At 33.4% G+C, this 17,692-nt stretch overlaps 1 protein-coding gene across 2 annotated transcripts in view; it reads right to left on the reverse strand.

Annotated features, from left to right (window-relative positions):
* NETO1 (neuropilin and tolloid like 1) overlaps window positions 1–17,692 on the reverse strand; it is a 66,443-nt gene that overhangs the window by 41,196 nt on the left and 7,555 nt on the right. For both annotated transcript variants that reach the window (XM_032710215.1, XM_032710224.1), the window contains exon 4: window positions 10,528–10,776. In XM_032710215.1, coding sequence (XP_032566106.1) covers window positions 10,528–10,776 — 249 coding nt within the window. The remainder of the gene's footprint in view (window positions 1–10,527; window positions 10,777–17,692) is intronic.

The raw sequence follows: 17,692 nt of genomic DNA on the forward strand, positions 1-17,692 counted from the left end.
GAATTATTCTAGTGGAAGATGCACATATAATTAAATTTGATTTTTAAAATCCTAAGCCAGTATGCATTTTTTATTAAAAAACAAACAAGCAAACAAACTGAAAGTATAAACTTATTTTGAAGAATTTCAGTACGGACTTCATAGTTGGTAGCAGTTAATAACCAACTGTCTAATTCCCATAGTGAAATCAATGTTTAAGAACAAAATATTTTTAGTAAGTATTTTCTGCATTCTCTTTTACTTTTAATTTTCACATAGACTTGAGAAATGAGCTACAAGAAATAAAAGAAAGAGAAAAATAGAATTCAGAGAAAACAAGAGATGGTATAATACAATCTTTTGTTAACCCACATACTGCAACCAGCAGATTTGATAACATTGTCTCTTGAGCTTCAACTATCAGATAACATCTGGCAAATGATGTGTGTAAGTCCTGTTACACAACATCTTCTGGCTTCTCAGTGTCATTTAGGGGACTGATATGTGACTAGAATAACACATTTCATGCTGCCTGCTTCTGTCATGCTAGTACAAATTTGCCATGGACACCAGTTTATTTAAATCTGAATTCTCAAAATAAATTTGACAACTCTCTTCTTATCATCTTACTCATGACTCAAATTGCTGGTTACTAGATAGTCTTTTGACATCAAAATATTCAAATAAACTTTCTACATCTTTAATGTAATGACCTCTAAAGCAATATTTTTAAATGTTGATCAAAAGCATTCGTTTATTTATTTTCACAATTTTTATTCTGTTCAATTGCATTCTCAATTGTTTGGTAAATCTCATAATCCTATACATTAAAAAAAAAAAAGTGATCAAAAGTTCATTTTACACTGTACTCTCCAGACCAAAACATTTTGTCTCACTGAAGTTAAAATCTCCTCTACAATCTATTTGAGGAAATCCTAATGTCAGGCATTAATTTCCCTAGTGAATTGGAAACCATGCTGGGATCATGTAAACAATGTGCAGTTGACATAATCAAGAAGGATCTTCAGAGCAAGAATAATATGATTATTATATAATAATAAAATTTCCCCTTTCAAAAAATTATCCATACGTACTGCTTCATTTTTATTTTTAAAAGCCCCTCTGATTGCACTATCAAAAGTTCAAATAGTAGGAATGTAGTAAAAATGTACTGGAAACTTTTTTTTATGTTTCAAATTTTAAAACCATGGGGTGGAACCAGTACTCATTGCAAATGGTTACATTTTACAACTTGTAAATCTGACTGACCAATTGAGTTGGACCAAAAAAGCTTCTCTGAATTAATTATGTTCTAAGCAGAAGATGGCTGAAGTAAATTATTTCATTTCAGACAATTCCAAGGTGTTTTTTTTTAAGGGCAAGGATATCTACAGGAAGAATAGTAAAGGAAGAAAGAAAAATCATAAATCATGATCCGACAAAAATTTAGCTTACTGTAACAGAATATTAAAAAAAAAAGGAAAACCTGAGAGTTAGTAAATTAAACCTACTTAGGGCTATAGTAGTGTGATACTTGTCAAATAGACAAAGTCTGAATTGATGCAGATCTACCACAACATTGTGAAGGTAGAAAAGTAGTTTTTAATTCGTGGCAAGAATTGAAGAAACACTGGTTCCGTTCTCCAAAATTAAAAAGTATTTTATTTTGACCTAGTACAATAGATGGAAAGGTAGAGGACAGTATTTAAACATACCTACTTTTAAATAAGTACCCAAATCTGGAGATTGTCCAGATTTAGGCACATGCTTCGATGCAGGCTTCCTGAAGTTCTTTGATAAATTGAGACTGGATTTAGTGGCTTGTCAGTGCAGCATTTGAGTACAGTAAGCTTAAGTAACTCTTCTTGGGAATTATCCTTGGGCATATCAGAAAGTAATTTCAGAGATTTTTGGTGGATTACAGTGCTAAATTATAGTAGCTGTTATTCTTAGTTGGCCTGAGGGCCTTTATGAAATGAAAAGGTTTTGCAGAGAAAAAAAAGAAGGACATCTAGCATTTGGATTTGCCATAATAAAAAAAAATATGCAAATTGAAAATATGTACACATGGAATATAAATTGAATAAAAAACTACTTGTTGGTTTTCCCAAACAAAAGATTAGGAATATCTCTACCTAATGTGAATTAATGTTGCAAGGAAAAAACCCCCACATTTAATCTACTCAGCATTCACAAACATTAAACAACACCCACATTAAGCAAGTGATTCTTACATGAACTCATTATTGCCACTATATAACTCTTTATAGATTTTCATATTTCAAAATTTGAATTATTTTGAAATTGGACTTAAAAATTTTAACTTTTTACTTCCTCAATGTTAATGGTTATTTTTAGGACAACATATCTGCATCTATTGCACACATGACGTCAGCCAATGTTACTGAGAGGAGATTTGTTTGTAACTCCTCGATGTATGTAGAAGATAAAAGTATATATGATAAATAGAATCTGTCATTAGCTTTAGGTAGGTTATAATTGTACAAAGAGAGAAAAACTGAAAAAGGAAAAAGGGAAAAAACCAGAAAGGACCAAGTCTGGGTGTTCAGAGACTTGATTCATGCTCTCGTTTTCCACAATGTTTGCGTCTAGCAACACACACATTGGCCAGATTTAACCATACAGATGACACCTACTCAAAGAAATCATTGAATTAATCTGTTCCTTACATGGAAAGAACTGCACATGATAGTATTTCTCTACCTCATGACAGCAGTACGATATTGAAGATTACAGTCTCTTTGATATCTTAGCACATAATAGGAGAAAAAGAGAAGATGGATCAAAGGCATAGATACTCTAATGGGCCACCTAAGTTTATTTACAAAATATTTAGAACAAAATTTGTATCAAAGTTGAATGAAGCATGATCTTATTTTTAGATCTGAGCATCAAAGAAGCTCAAATGTGATATCTGAAATGGAAGAATTACATAGTCTGCATTTTGAATAAAGGTTGGCCGTAGTCATCAATATTGCAAAAGATATATTAAGATGACAACAACATATACCTCCTAGAACTACAAATACACAAATAATTTTCAATAACATTCACCTCAATACTTGTAAACAAAACTGACTCTCTGGATTGACCTCTTTACAAAAAATATGAATATTAGCCTCAGAATATGAACCAATGCCAGACAGTTGATGAGTATGTACAACAAAGGCTGAGAGAGGATATATTTCTTATCTGACACACTTCATAATTTAATAACTACTGTATACTACAAAAATATTCAGTTCTAAAAACAGAAACATGACTTAGTTTTCCAAAGACTCAAATGTTGAAAGCTACTAATTATTGGGCAAGAACTCTCTTTATTAGTTACAGGGAACTTGGAGATTTCTAACAAGGGCTTGTGTATATTTTTTTAAGGAGATTTAGCGAAAAGCACTATTCAAAGAGTTAAGAATCTATTAAAGAAAGTTAAATATCTCAATAAAGATCTTCATTTATTGCTGATAAAATCTTCTACTCCATAAAAGAAGATAACAAAAAAAATCGGCAATCACAGTTACTTGAATCTACACAAATATGTGACTGAAAACAAGTGATATAAACATGGGTTTGCATCTAACATATAAGCACAGCTAAAGAATGAGACCAGTTGCAACTGTGTGCCTAAACTAAAAAATAACTTTCCCATCTAACAGATAGGCCACACTCAGGCTGATTAGACAAAAACACTGAGATGAGTGTTAAGATTTATTTGCTATACCAGTAACACCTCAGAAACCTGTAGATACAATGCATAAAGATGAAAATTTAATGGCTTAAAGAATGGATAAGTAAAGAAAAAGAATTACTTTAATGTCAGCAGAATCTTTGCATACATCCACATTTCTAGGGTCACTAAGAGAAACTATTACAGACCAGGATCAGGCCGCAACACAACCAGCTCGGAGCGCATCCCAGTACAATCTATTAGAAAATCTGCCAGATGAGGAAGTCAGATGAACTGGAAAACCTTTGCAGAGTATTTAAAAACTCTTTATTCATTATACATGAGGCAGGAAGTTTCTAATTTTTTCCCTGAAGAAATACGTATTATAATGTTTAAATAAGAACAAGCAAGTAAGACACTAAAAAACAGATTTTGTACGTGTTTTTCTGAATGTGGGCATTAGTAGTGAAAATTCTCACTGTAAAAGATGTTGTTTACAAACACTAGTGGAAGACTTTCTGTTTGCTACAAATTCCATTTTATCCCCCCTGCTCTGCCATTTTCAAGTGCTTCACAAACATTACAGAGAAATCAAGAATTAATAGGGGAAACAAATGTCCATGTCCCACTGGTTATTTCCACATTTTACAAGGGTTTAAAGCAAAGGATAATCACTTTATATCAGACCTAATGTTACGCTAACTCAGCATAATATTTGCATAAAGTCAAAATTTTATCCTTAGGTAAAAGAACATAAGAAAAGGACCTTATTTAGGGAAAAATCTTCTCCTGTTTCTAAGATTTAGTTTTTATTGTTCTGTAACAAGTAATAATATAAACAATTTATAGAATGACAATGGTGGTGTAAAACTGCAGCTTAATCTAAAAATGTTGGTTTTCTATTATTAATTTTGAATGCACATCTAAGCTTGCTAAGATTCCTCCCAGGTGCTTCCAAAAGTACAATTTTTTTGTCAGAGAAATGTGATTCCTATGTAAATATTCTTTAAACTCGAAACACCATAATCACCGTTATTGGTGAGATCGCCTACATATCAAGAAAGGTATTTCCTGTGGGAGTAGAATAGAATTATCTGTACCTGTACAGGTGTATAATATCCTAGTAAACTTTCTCTAGAAGTATGAGTTCCACTTGTTATGGAACAAATACAGAGAAGAAATTTTTGTACAGAAGAGGGGTAGTACTGATGGCAGAGAGAGCAAGGAGCCTATGGCATAAAAAGACAGCACAAGGATTTGACTTGCGTAGACAAGGAAACTGACAACTTAAAATAGAGATGACTGCCATCTCTAAGCTCACAACGCAGTGGCATGCAGCCCTGGTGAGGAAAGAGGTCTCATAGTTAACAAGTAACTTTGGTGTAAGAAGGCAAAGACATAAGCCGTCTATATTTTAGCTAAGAAATCAGAAGAATGTTCCTAATAATTTGGATCCTGGAACAGGTCTTTCATAAAAATGGCAGAAGCGGAAAATATCCAAATAAAATTAACTTGGAAAGTCTTTTAAGATCTATTTATAGAGACATATGAACTTAAAGAGTTATGACATGAGCTGGAAACTGACTGCTTGCAGTCACAGTGTGAGAGACAGCACTAGACTTTGAAAGCCCCTTCAAATCCAATATTCAGTCAATACAAATGAAACTCTAATGTCCCCAGTCAATTAAAAATCTTACTCCAATTCTAAAATACTTAAAACTGTGCATTATATTGCTATTGCTCTTATTTTTACATCAAAGCTCAACAAAATAGGGACTTAAGTGTTCAGTTTCTTTCTGTTGGTAATCTGATATCCCAGTATGCAGGGATTTCTAAACCAGGAAGTTCTGTAGTTACCTTTTGGGTATTGTCAAAAGAAAAATATAAGTATGTGATAAGAGGTTATACAGGACCTGAGAATCCCATGAGACCTTTTAGATAATCATTTGCTCCACATAAGGAATTCTTTTTCACTTGAAATTTAAAATAAACATATTATCACATTACATTCTCATATTTATGATACTGAAGTACTCTAGGCCTAGACCTACAGTTCTTGTAAGATAATGAAATCTATAGGACATCACAACACAAAAGAAATTCCCTTGAAAAGACAATATTTATTTAACTAATCATGATTGTCAATGCAATGCATGATCCTACATGTGAGAAATTCCTTCTCATTCACAAGACCAGATGCTCTTATGCCTTGTGAACAGCAAGGAAGGGTCTGACTTTTATGAAGTGCACTTTTATGAACACACTAAAAGTTCATAAGTCAAGCAAGCTGCTTATAAAAATTTGAAGTGCTGAGGGCTAGTTATCTCAATAAATAAAGAGATTCACACTTTTTAGGTTTTTTGCAACATCAGGAGGTTCTGGCTCAAAAGCTTAAATAAAGAGTTATAATGAATAATTTCTCCTAATTTTTAAAACCAACTCTGATCCCAAAGGAAAAAGATTGCCACATTCAAAGCCACATGGCTCTGAGACTGTTTGCTGGTTCTCAAAAGCTTAACTGTTCGCAAATTGGTTAAAAGTGATTGTCGTTGCTGATACTAACTTAGAAGCAATCAGACCAAATTTGGAAGAGAACAGCAACATAAACAAATAAATACAAAAAACTGAGCAAGCTCACACAAGTGTTCAGCTGTCACAGACAACCGGGAAATGTCCCTTCCTTAAATGCACTCAAGGAAAGATATAGGCATTAGATGGCAAAATGATTTGACAATCTCTTATCTAAGCTTTTTAGACCTGTGATTCAATTCAAGAAATTCACATTAAATTTTTCATGAGTTCTAAAATATGCAAATTCCCCAACCAGGAAGAATTTGAGCTGTTTTTTTATTTTTTTTTCCCTCAAGATAGATGATGCAATTATTCTATTACTCTGACATTCACTGCAATGGAAATGTAAAATACTGTTATTCTGATTGGACAGTGTTTTATACTCCACTTTTTGGGACATATGAGCATAAATATTTTTTTCTTTTTCCATTATCAGGCAGTTGAACAGAAAACATTACTGACTGACGTTTATATCAATGAGGCTAAATAAAAACACAGATGGCTTCTACTAAGTGAAGGAACTGAAAGTAATGATGTGCTATCTTAAGCCACTGTCCTGCAAAATCAGGGACCAGGATAAAGAGAAATCTGATTATTCTAGCTGAGTAAGAAAGCTCAAATAAACATAGCCTCTCTCTGTCTGAATCCTTGTCTACACTAAAAAATTGACTCATTTTAAAGAATAGTTGTCATAATAAGTCCCTTTGAAGTAGTACTTGAATATTTTTACACAAAACAGTGATTCAACATCTTTTGGAAAAGAACCCTGAGACATAACTTTTTTAGGAAAAATGAGTGTAATGAGTCAAAGGACCCAGAGCTGTGAAACAAAATTTCAGGTGTAGGCCTTTCCATGGCCCAAAGAATGGTAAAGCAAGAGCAAGAACGAGTTATCATTTGACTTGCCTCATAGGTCTTTCACATTTCTATTCAAAATTAAACAGAGTAAATAAAACATATTGTAGTCAGACATGTACTTTTTCAATACATCAGATTTGAGAAAAAAAGCCAACAAAAATGTTTGTACACATTTATGAAGGTTTCATGGGTTGAGATAGTTCTATTTTGAAATGGTCACAGTTAATCAGAATTTAAAAATAAAAAAAATTGAAATAGTATATTAGCAGTAAATAAGTTTTGTTTTGCTTATAAACTCTAATGTGTACAAAATGGTTGAAAATGTACTTTACATCCATATTTCATCTCGTTATTACTGGTATTCAGCTGTAATAAGGTAAAAGATAACTACTTTTCCCCTTAACTCAGAATTTGACATTGAAAATAGTCTATCCTTAAACCATACATATAGCTTCATTAATCCACACCTTGCTTAACCCCATACTTTATAAAATCACAAAAATTAAAGCCTAAATTATTCTCTTAATAAGAACCTTGTTTTTGAAAAATTGTCAGGAGTTTTACCACTTACTGGGTGTGTTTGTATTTGCTTTGTGTGTAGCTCTGATTTTGTCATTAAAGTTTTTTCTTCTGCTAGATCTCACCTTTTAGACTGCTGAAATAAGGTCTGAAAAAAAGTCTATTTAAATGGAACAGAATTTATGACAAAAGGGTTGCATTAGCTTCAAAATACCTAAAACTCCAGTCCCTACTAGACTTTTGCATCAGTGGATGGATTTCTGATCATTTCAATGCCAAGGAGTCAAAGAAATTATTGAAAAGAAAAGTTCTAGTAATTGCAAAATATTAGTCTATTCCTTAGGATTTTTCTATATAATTTCTTTTTGTAAGACTTAATCCAAACTAGTTTTAAAATGCCTTGGGTGCAGGGCTGTTTCCATTTGCACGGACTAATGGATCTTCAGTACAAGACCTTAATTGATCTTATTTTCGACTTCATCCAGTTAGCTGTTTTTATACACCCTGGAGACATAGTAAATAATTTCTTTCCCTGTTTCTCCAGGTACCATTCAAATAACAATAAATGGCTGCAGCTTCAATTTAGTCAAATTTACTTAGTGTTTTGTTGGGTTTTGTTTTTTTTCAAATCTTGCCACACACCCACACATTTAACATCACATCTCTTTATCATCAAACCAGAGCCTCCATCAAGACATCAAATGCAAAAGTGGCAGATGAGAAACACTTCATGGGTGGGTGGGGACACTCAAAGTTTGTTGGTACTGGAGAAATAGCTCTGTTGCTCTTGTCTCTGGGATAAAGAAAGCCTCCTATGCAGACTGCAGATAGGCAGTGTGTCCTGCTTTCAACAAGTGAGATGGGTGGCAACCTATCTCCCCTGAGTGTTCAGCTGTTCTAGACAGCAAAAGTTTCTAAATGAGTTTTTGCTTTGGATCATTTTCATGTTCTTTAAAGAGAGGTTAGCCAAAAATTTTCTTTTGTATTCATAATTTAATTTCATAAGTTTTCACTACCTAAGATGGATCTCGGTGGTTTAAGTGATAATTCTGTAGTGGAGTCCTCTCTATGGTACTCTTATACACTCTTAAAGACCATAATTCATTTTTATGAATTGAGAGTGACCCCTCCCACTGCACACATTTGGACAATAGATCTCAATAGGTCATGCCTTATCCATGCCTACATAATAAAAGACTGTTCAAGTAATCATGTTCAATGTGAACTGCTTCTTGTTACCAGTGATCAAGAAGGCAGTAGTGCTGTTTTGCATTTGTCAGATTAATCACATTCTCATTTTGGTCAGTATTCCTAGAAATCCTCCATTATTTGCAGAGCTTTCTATTGAAATATATGGAGGGGGGAAAAAAAGAAAGAAGAAAGAAAAAAGATAACTATTCCATTTGAAGTCTAGAATAATTTATGCTGCTGTAACAATTTACCAGCATTGATCTCTGCATAGAAATTCTCCTTACATCAATAGAAAAACAACGAGGATAAAACATGATCCATGAAATTGCCTTTTACCTGAGAGTTTTTTAGACAGAATAAGCTGCAGGTAGTGCTATGAGCATATTTTCAACCATAAAGCATAACCCTTTGAAACAAGAAGGACAAGAAACATAAAGCAAAGAACTTTAGGCAGAGGGTGGGGAAATGGCAAAAGTCCACAGATCCACGGTAAATGAGAGATAAAAATTTAACTCACTTTTCAGAGTCAATATGCAAAATTTAGTCCATTGTCTTTGAATTTACAATAACAGATACATGGATACAGCTCTCAGGTTATTTGCTGAAGAAATTCTGTGTTCTATTGCTGTTTGAACCTTCTGAATAGGTTTACCCTCTGCAAAACAGTATCCTTGACTTGAAAGAAAACTGAACTATGTTGGTTAATACTATAACTATCTTCCTTGCATTAGTGAAAGAAAACCACATAAAGGAGCCACACAGAGCAAGAAGTCCTGCCATCTTCTATGATGTCCCTGGAATAATTAAGGAAGAAGAATTTCAGGTCTGTTAATTTTAGGAGATTTTCTAAAGAATATTGTTTGACCTAATACAACAATTTAGCTGAAACAATAGTGACATAATTGACAAAATGACATAATAATTATAGTGCTTTAGACCGTGCTATATTAAAGTATGACTCATCACTCAATACATAAGAAGGTAGAGAACTACGTCAAATCCAGCAGTGCAGTGCAGTGCAGTGTTGTATAGTGTAGCTGCAGCCAAAAAAGAAATTTAAAATCAGCAATCTTTTGCTGGTAAGTGAGAGAGTAAGGGAATTAATTGAAAGTATGAATATGAATTTTGTTTTACTTTAATTAATTAAATTTAAAAAGTGACAAGGAATAAGTGTGTAATTACAATTAATATTTACAGTCTTTTTAGAAAAATATTTAATACATATTACTATTTGAATCTCACACTTCCTCTGGCAATACTTGTAATAGTTTGCTTTATTGAGAAGGGAGAACTATTCCACTCCTCATCTGGGGAAATGATTGGTGAAGTGGAAAAGCAATGATGGAATTTTCTGACATAATTACATTTTTTTTACTAGAATACTTCATCAATGATTTTTTTGAAAGAAAAGTTGTACAGTGTAACAATCAAGTATAAAACACAGAACTTCCCACGTAACACTTTGAATGGTTTTTCTGTAATAGAATTCAATTGAAAACAATACTTTCAAAAACTGCAGTCTGAAAATTACTTCCTTGAAAAAGCCTTACTTTTATGTTAAAGATACACATGCCTTCTATCAGTGTCCTATCTATTAATACTTTCCTTGATAATAAAAATAGTCTCAGTTGAAGATATTGTTCAACAGCATGATTATACACCAGTGGAAAAGTTACTATGTTAAGCTTTTTCTATTAAAAAGTGTGATGATGTGTACTCACCAGGTGTAAAGTTGTACCGAGCAGAAAACCCAATAGATTCTAGTTCACCATCAGCAAAAAATTTAATCCACAGGAATCTGCCGCTGGATTTTATCATAGGTGGATTTTGCTGTCCACAGAAACGTCCAATGATTGGGGAAAAGCCAAAAGGTCCATCTCGTACTTCAATATGGTCAAATTTACACTCCCAAGAAGGCTCTATGGAATATTTTTCATCAAAGTGTAGTTCAATGCATTGTCTAGGAGCAGCTAGAGATGAAAAGAAAATTATCATATTATTTTCTAACCCAAAACTCTTCAAAACTAAAGCAAACTAAAGAAAATCAAATATATCAATTTTGTATGCTTCTTAACATTTTGCTTAAAAACTTGTTTGAAAATCAGTACATCAGAATGCCTTTTTATACTTATAGCTCACAAAGACAATGAAGAAGAAGCTGATCGTAATTGTGCTACAGTAAGGGTAGATTATATTCCCATAAGTATTGCAGTCAATGACAAACTGGAGTGTAATTGCTTATACTGAAAATTACTTATCATCTCATTTGAAACATAAGGACAAATGGAGTGAATTCTCACTTAAGAAAGAACCAGATAAGGATGACAGAGCAAATGATATACTGAAAACCTTGAAGGAACGATGTAGTGGTCACTTAATTAGACACGAAAAAGTTCCATCCTTTATGTTAGGTACTAAGTCTAGTGACAGTCAGAATGATCTATACAACAAATATTTCCTGGCATCTCCTACATAAAGCAAAAAAGTTACTGGTAGAACTATAGTATTTTCTTAAAAGCAGAAAAAAATATCAGTTTGGTCTACAAATTTTAAGAGATGCAGCCTCCCTATGTGCACTATTTTCTATGCTTAATCCTTCCATAGCAAAAACTGTATGCCTTCAGTGGCTAGACCATGATGTGTTAGAGCTTTTTGCTGACAAAGCCTTCTGCTAAAGCAAAGATTTGTTGTGTCATTGCCCTCTATGCCTCTCATGGGATCATGTCCTACACTTTACACATCTTGGAAGAGGTTGGAATTGCTGTGAGCTTTGCCTGAGTTACCATTCTTTTCACACAAAAACACACAATATCAAAGTCCAAGCCAGGTGCATAAGCTTAATATGGAAACTGCTGCCACTCCAGTAAGTCAGTATCTCTCCATTTCTTTCCTCAAGATTAACACAAAACTGTTAACACGACCAGAACTTAGATCTTGTTTGGATTTTGAAATGTTTGAAATTGAACTTTTTGGTATAAACTCATTACTGACATAAGAAAAGAGACTATTTAAAATTAACAGAATAAGAAGAAGAAATCAGGTAAATCTTGAAATCTTTACATAAAAGCACACAGTCAGAACCCTTTTACAAGTATTTCACATAAATAAACAAAGTGTCTTTTGACAGGAAGCATTTAAGTAGTAAGTCAATAAAACATGTTATTTGAAAAAAAAGATTTTAACAGCTTTGCTTACAATGTTAATATAATTGAGTGATTGATATTTATTGAAACATTTAATTTAACATAAGAAATAAACCTTTTTTACTGTTCTCAATTTGAAGAAATTCACATTTAGGGAAGTACTTAATACTGACTTGTTATTTATACCAATTTACAGGAAATTTGTGATCTCTGTGCCCATACAAATTCAAAACCAAAGCAATGCATAAAGCTTTTCAAATAATTGCACCCAATTCACAGACCATGTAAAAGAAACCACTTTGAAAGTATGGAAAAAAAATATAAAAATAAAATCAGATATTAAAGCTTGTGAAGAAGATCATACTAATTTTATCCTTGGTTAGGTTTGAAGACCAAAGTAGATATTTTTCTATTATAGTAAAAGATTGAATACCTGGAAGACATCATCAATTAATGTTATTCAGATGTTTCTATCTTTGACTTCATATTTTTATAACAAATATTGATTTAAACTTAACTAAGTAATACTAGGGCAGAAGGGAGCAATCAGCACCTTTCAATCAGGCATCATATTTTTCATGTTCTTATTTCATTTAAGGAGATTTGTTGAGAAGTGTTCATCATTCACCTAAGGACAGCAGAGTTAGGCATCAGAAACTCCATACTTACAATGCTTTAGGTAATCTTAAGAATGCTCATTATGGCTTGAAAATCTTATATACACACTATTCCAGTGTTATGCTATTAACCTACCTAAAGCTTTATTGTAATGTTTCAACAACCCAAACTAGATATATGAAGATTAACTCTGCTACAACTGTGAGTGTCATACAGCATCATAGCCAGTGAATGTCTTCTCTGCTTTCCACAGCCGTGAAGAGATACCTGCTTCAAAAATGGCTTATGACGTTATTATAACATACTTGTCCTTTATAAACTTTCTCTTTTTCACGGCCTTATTTTGTACAAGTGCTGGCCCATAGTTAAACCCATAGAAGGTCTTCTCTGAATCTAAGACTCATGTAACATACATTAAAAATGGGCATGAGGCCCCTTCTGAGTTGTAGCTTAGTCATTTGATGTGATTTTTGGTGTTGAAAAAGAGCCAATTATACCCTCAGTATAATATAAAAGGAGTCATTGGGGGTAAATGAGACAGTTACACACGAGATCTATTGACTAGGTGAATGCACAATCTGAGAAAAAGCACAATTTCCACAAAGTGTAGTGCTCTGAATCTCACACTGCAGATTAGTTTTACAATCAGAATATTGCTATAGTTTACACTTCTCTGTTTTTATTTATTTTTCAACAAAGTGAAGATGAGGATTTTCCATAGTGAAAGCTCAGATCTTGCTACAGGATCAAAGATAATCACATCAGCTCAAGGAGGGTTCAAGAGTTTTCAGTTTTCCCCAAAGCTCCCATCAGTAGAGGTTACTTCACTCTAAGAAAAGGAGCATTGAATATTCGTTAGCACTACTTCTCCATTGCTAAATAAAACAAGGCTAGGAACTGAATTTGGGGGCTGGACCACTGGATGTTCACACTCCTTAAATGTTTAAGTCACATTCTAGCATCACTTTGGCTGTGCCAGTAGGAGCTGCCAAACCCCATTCTTAGGCATGATGTGGTGGCTCACACCAGTCAAGGATCACTCACTGCAAGTAATCTGTATCTGTACTCTTAACTTGGAAGGTAAAAGGAGTTGAAATGTACATGTGCAATTGTGCCTACGGGCCTTAAGGCCAGTAAGCATACCCAGACCTGTTTCAACCACTAGTATAGGTAACTGCCCATGGCACAGCCTGCTCTGCAAGCTAATCCAAACAGGATTAATCCAAAACTCCTTTTGCCTGACTCTCCTGAGGAATGCAACACTCCATGTTTCTCTAATTGTATGTAACTGTGGGGTGCAATACACACATCCATGCACCTTTTCATTATGTGCTTTTGAATGCACCTCTGTGCTTCATCTTAACATTTAGTTAATGGTTAAATTACTTGTTTGCAATAACCTACAGAAGACATAAAATGAATCAAATCTTTCTAGAAACGACCATAAAGGATGAAATCACATAACTCAAACTCTCAACTTTAGCTTCCTTTTAGCAAAAAAAGGTATATTTTCAGATTTATACTCTGGATTTAACTAAGGATTTCTTTGTCAAACACCAGCTAAAACAAGTAGCTACTGTATCAATACACATCTTGTGCCACAACTTTTGCAACAAAGTTGGGCATATGTGGTCGCAGTAAAACTTACAGAAATAAAGTGAAAACAAGTTCAGAATAATGATTAAAAATAATGTGTGTGTACCTATAGAAAAACAAAACAAACAAACAAAAAATCTGGAATATGCAAATCTTCCAGACTGGATTGGCATCTGGCCATCTAATCAGAAAAGGCAGGATGGAGTGGCCATTTCTGGTATCCTTACTCACAGGTAAAGCCCACTCACATTTTCAAAACCTCTTCCATGGCTATGATATCAGGAAAAGCTGTTGTCAACTCCAAATGAAACATACTGAAATTGTCTTATAAAATGATTTTATTTCAAATCTCAAAAATCTTCCATACTTAGCTTCCAATTATATTTCTTAAAAAATATTTAATACCAAGGAAAGACTACTTAATGCTTTCATGTCTTGTCATATTTTTCATCTAATTATCTCACACAAGTGCTGTCTTGAGATTTTACATCCAATGAAAAAAAAAAAAAAGCCTTGGATTCCAGCTTGCAGTAGAACAGTTGCAGCAAAACCACACAATTAAGGTTTTAATTCTGATCAGCCTTTAAGTCTGTGTAACTGACAGCTGAAGTTAAGTGAAAAATCTGTTTCAATTTGCCGCACTGCATGGAAATGAGAAACTGAATTTAACACCTACCCCCATCTCTCTGAGCTGCTACCCTTCTAATAGTCTTCAATAATCCTCGATCTTTCTGGTTGTCCTGCTGTTATTGATAAGAAAGCCACATATATCCTCCTTTTAAAAGAGGATTCTTTTCTTGTTTTGATGAAAACTCTTTGAACACAAAAATCACTGTGAAATACAAAAGGACTCTGAGTAGATGTTTTTCATACAGTGATAACATGACTGTTTTCTAACACCTGTGAAACGTCTAGGATTAAAGAGTTTAATGGTCTTTTGTGAGAACATGGAAGACCTTCAAAAGTTCTAGCTCTAAACGTCCACAAACATGTAAAATGGAAGATTTATTTCATATCTATATGTAAATCAATTCTCATCCATAGCTCTATTTATAAATAAATGCTTAATTATTTAAAACAAATGAACTGATAAAATCTTACAAGTATTTCACTTACAGAATTTCCAAAACAATTCTCAAGTTATAATGTATAAAGTATGACTATACCACTCCCCAAATATTTTTAATACAAGCAAAAGCCTTTGCTCCTACAAAATCTCCTGTGCAAATTTCCATTTGTAGCACACATGCCAAATGTTCTGCAGTCTGGCAAAGGCTAATGCTGTCACTGCTGCAATTGCTCTGGGCAGCTGTGAATTTTGCCAGGTTAGAGTCATGAATATGCAAAATAAGGGTGCAATTTGGCTGAAGAGGGAATTTAATGTGTACACTCAGCTATTTCCTATGTTTTCTATACGCCAAATAAGACTGAAAGAAGATGACAAAAAAAACGAATTTTCATTGTGTTTTGAAAGGCAGATGGGATTCATCAGAAGCACCTTGTGATAGTGCATCCTTCCCCACCAAGCTGCACTGTTCGCAGCTATTCTGCACTCATTCATGACATTCTTCTATAGCATAACAATTTTTGTACAGAGTCCATGATTTCTAGGTGACCTAAAAGATTTCTCTTAGAAAGACATTCAACCTGGGCTTTAAAATTCCAATAGTTAATTATCATTACTACTGAAACAGAAGTTAAAAAAAAAAAAAAAGAGAGAGAGAAAAAGAAAAAATATCTAAGAAACTTTTAGCTGTTTGATTTGCTTAATCTTTGACTGTTAGGATAGAAGTCCCTGCAGTTAGAAATCCTCTTCTTTTTCAGAAATTCAGTCTATGATCATGGCTACTTTTGCCAGCTCCTGTACTTCACCTAAGTAATTCTGACATGATAAAATGCTTGCATACATTTAAGAGGAGCTACAATGTAGAGGAAAAAAGTTGTAACACGAGATGAAATTCAATTTTTCTACAACACGCTACATGCTGGAATCTTTGCTTAAGACCACGGAAATCAGTAGGAATTGCATTTGGAGGAAGTCATCAGAATTTGCCCTAGAGTGTGTTTTATAGCAAAAGATGAAAGAGTCAGGAAAGAACCTAGTGATTCATATATGTATTTATAATCACATCACACAGTTTTCAACATGGTATATATACAGTCCTGGTATGCTGAACTTTCTAAGACGTACGAAGGGGAGATGGCAACGCAATGCTATTACAGATCACGTCGACAATCCCTCTAGTTTGGTACTTGGTATTCAAGAGCACCCAGAAGCTATTTGAAGCATATTGGAATTTCAATAACAAATATAGAAATAAAATGCATATGGCGATGTTTCTGTTTTACTCTAAAATACTTACGTCCTTCATGAGCCAGGATTATCCACAATTTCCAAAAATTATTATCTGTTCTCAAAGATATTGCTATCAGTAAAATAATTAATCTTTCTTTTTTTGCAATCCTTTAACTTCAATATCTTATGCCAATGACTTCCACAGAATATAAAAGATATTGGGAAAAGTTCATAGTTGCTAGCCTTCTTATCGTTTTCTGCCATTTTTATACTTTGTAAAAAGAATAAGTATGGACAAATAACGATTTTTTGTAATTTAATTGTAATTACAATGTAATTTTTGTTGACTTTCTTTTGCCTTTTTTTGAAATCTGCCACATTTTAAAATGTTATTGCTCAGTCATCTTACTATATCCCTGTTTATTTTTGTGACATTTTCCAGACATGACTATTCAAGATTTTTTTAAAGGACAGAAATAGACACGGGGAGATCAGAGCTGAAAATGTTGTGCAATACCCATGGTTCTCATCAAATTATGTACTGATAGAGCTGCTTTCAGTTTAGGTTTTAAAATGCTCAGTTGCAATCCAAATCGTTCATTAGGTTGGATGGGAAGATGAAAATATCAGAGCCATAAAAAATTGCATACAAATGTTTTTTATCAGATTGAGTTTTCCCATGAAATATAACAAGACGTCTGTTAAGTTTGAATTACTCTTTCTCCATATACATTGCTCCAAACCTGTCAACGTGGAATTTTGTCTTCATTATAGAATTTGGTTGACTAAATCTTGCTTTCATAAAGAGTTCTTAGACATTTCTACTTTTAGCTATTTAAAATCAGGTTATTTTACCAGTGTATCTTACCACCTTTCAGCTTATTAACTCTATTTTTGTAAGTACTCAATTTGTATGATAAAGACAAAAGTCTTTACAGCAACGGGGATTCAGGTACCTTCTTTGTATGAGGAGGAACATCTTACGACTGAGATATGGAACTAAAGTTTACAAAAATGTTCTTTTTTTGTTCTACACCCTTTCTCTTTAATGATAAAACACTCTGTGTTTCAGATATTTGAAGATAAAGCAAGCTTAGTTGTTCCCAGTCCCCAGAAAGGTTAGATAATTTGATCAATAGATGCAGAAGATCCTGGATCTAGCAACATAAGTGTAACAAAACAAACAAATAAACAAAAAAGTCAAGTACATATTCAATCTATACATTTACTTTT

The sequence above is a fragment of the Chiroxiphia lanceolata genome, chromosome 1, assembly GCF_009829145.1.
Source record: "Chiroxiphia lanceolata isolate bChiLan1 chromosome 1, bChiLan1.pri, whole genome shotgun sequence".
Taxonomy (NCBI): domain Eukaryota; kingdom Metazoa; phylum Chordata; class Aves; order Passeriformes; family Pipridae; genus Chiroxiphia; species Chiroxiphia lanceolata.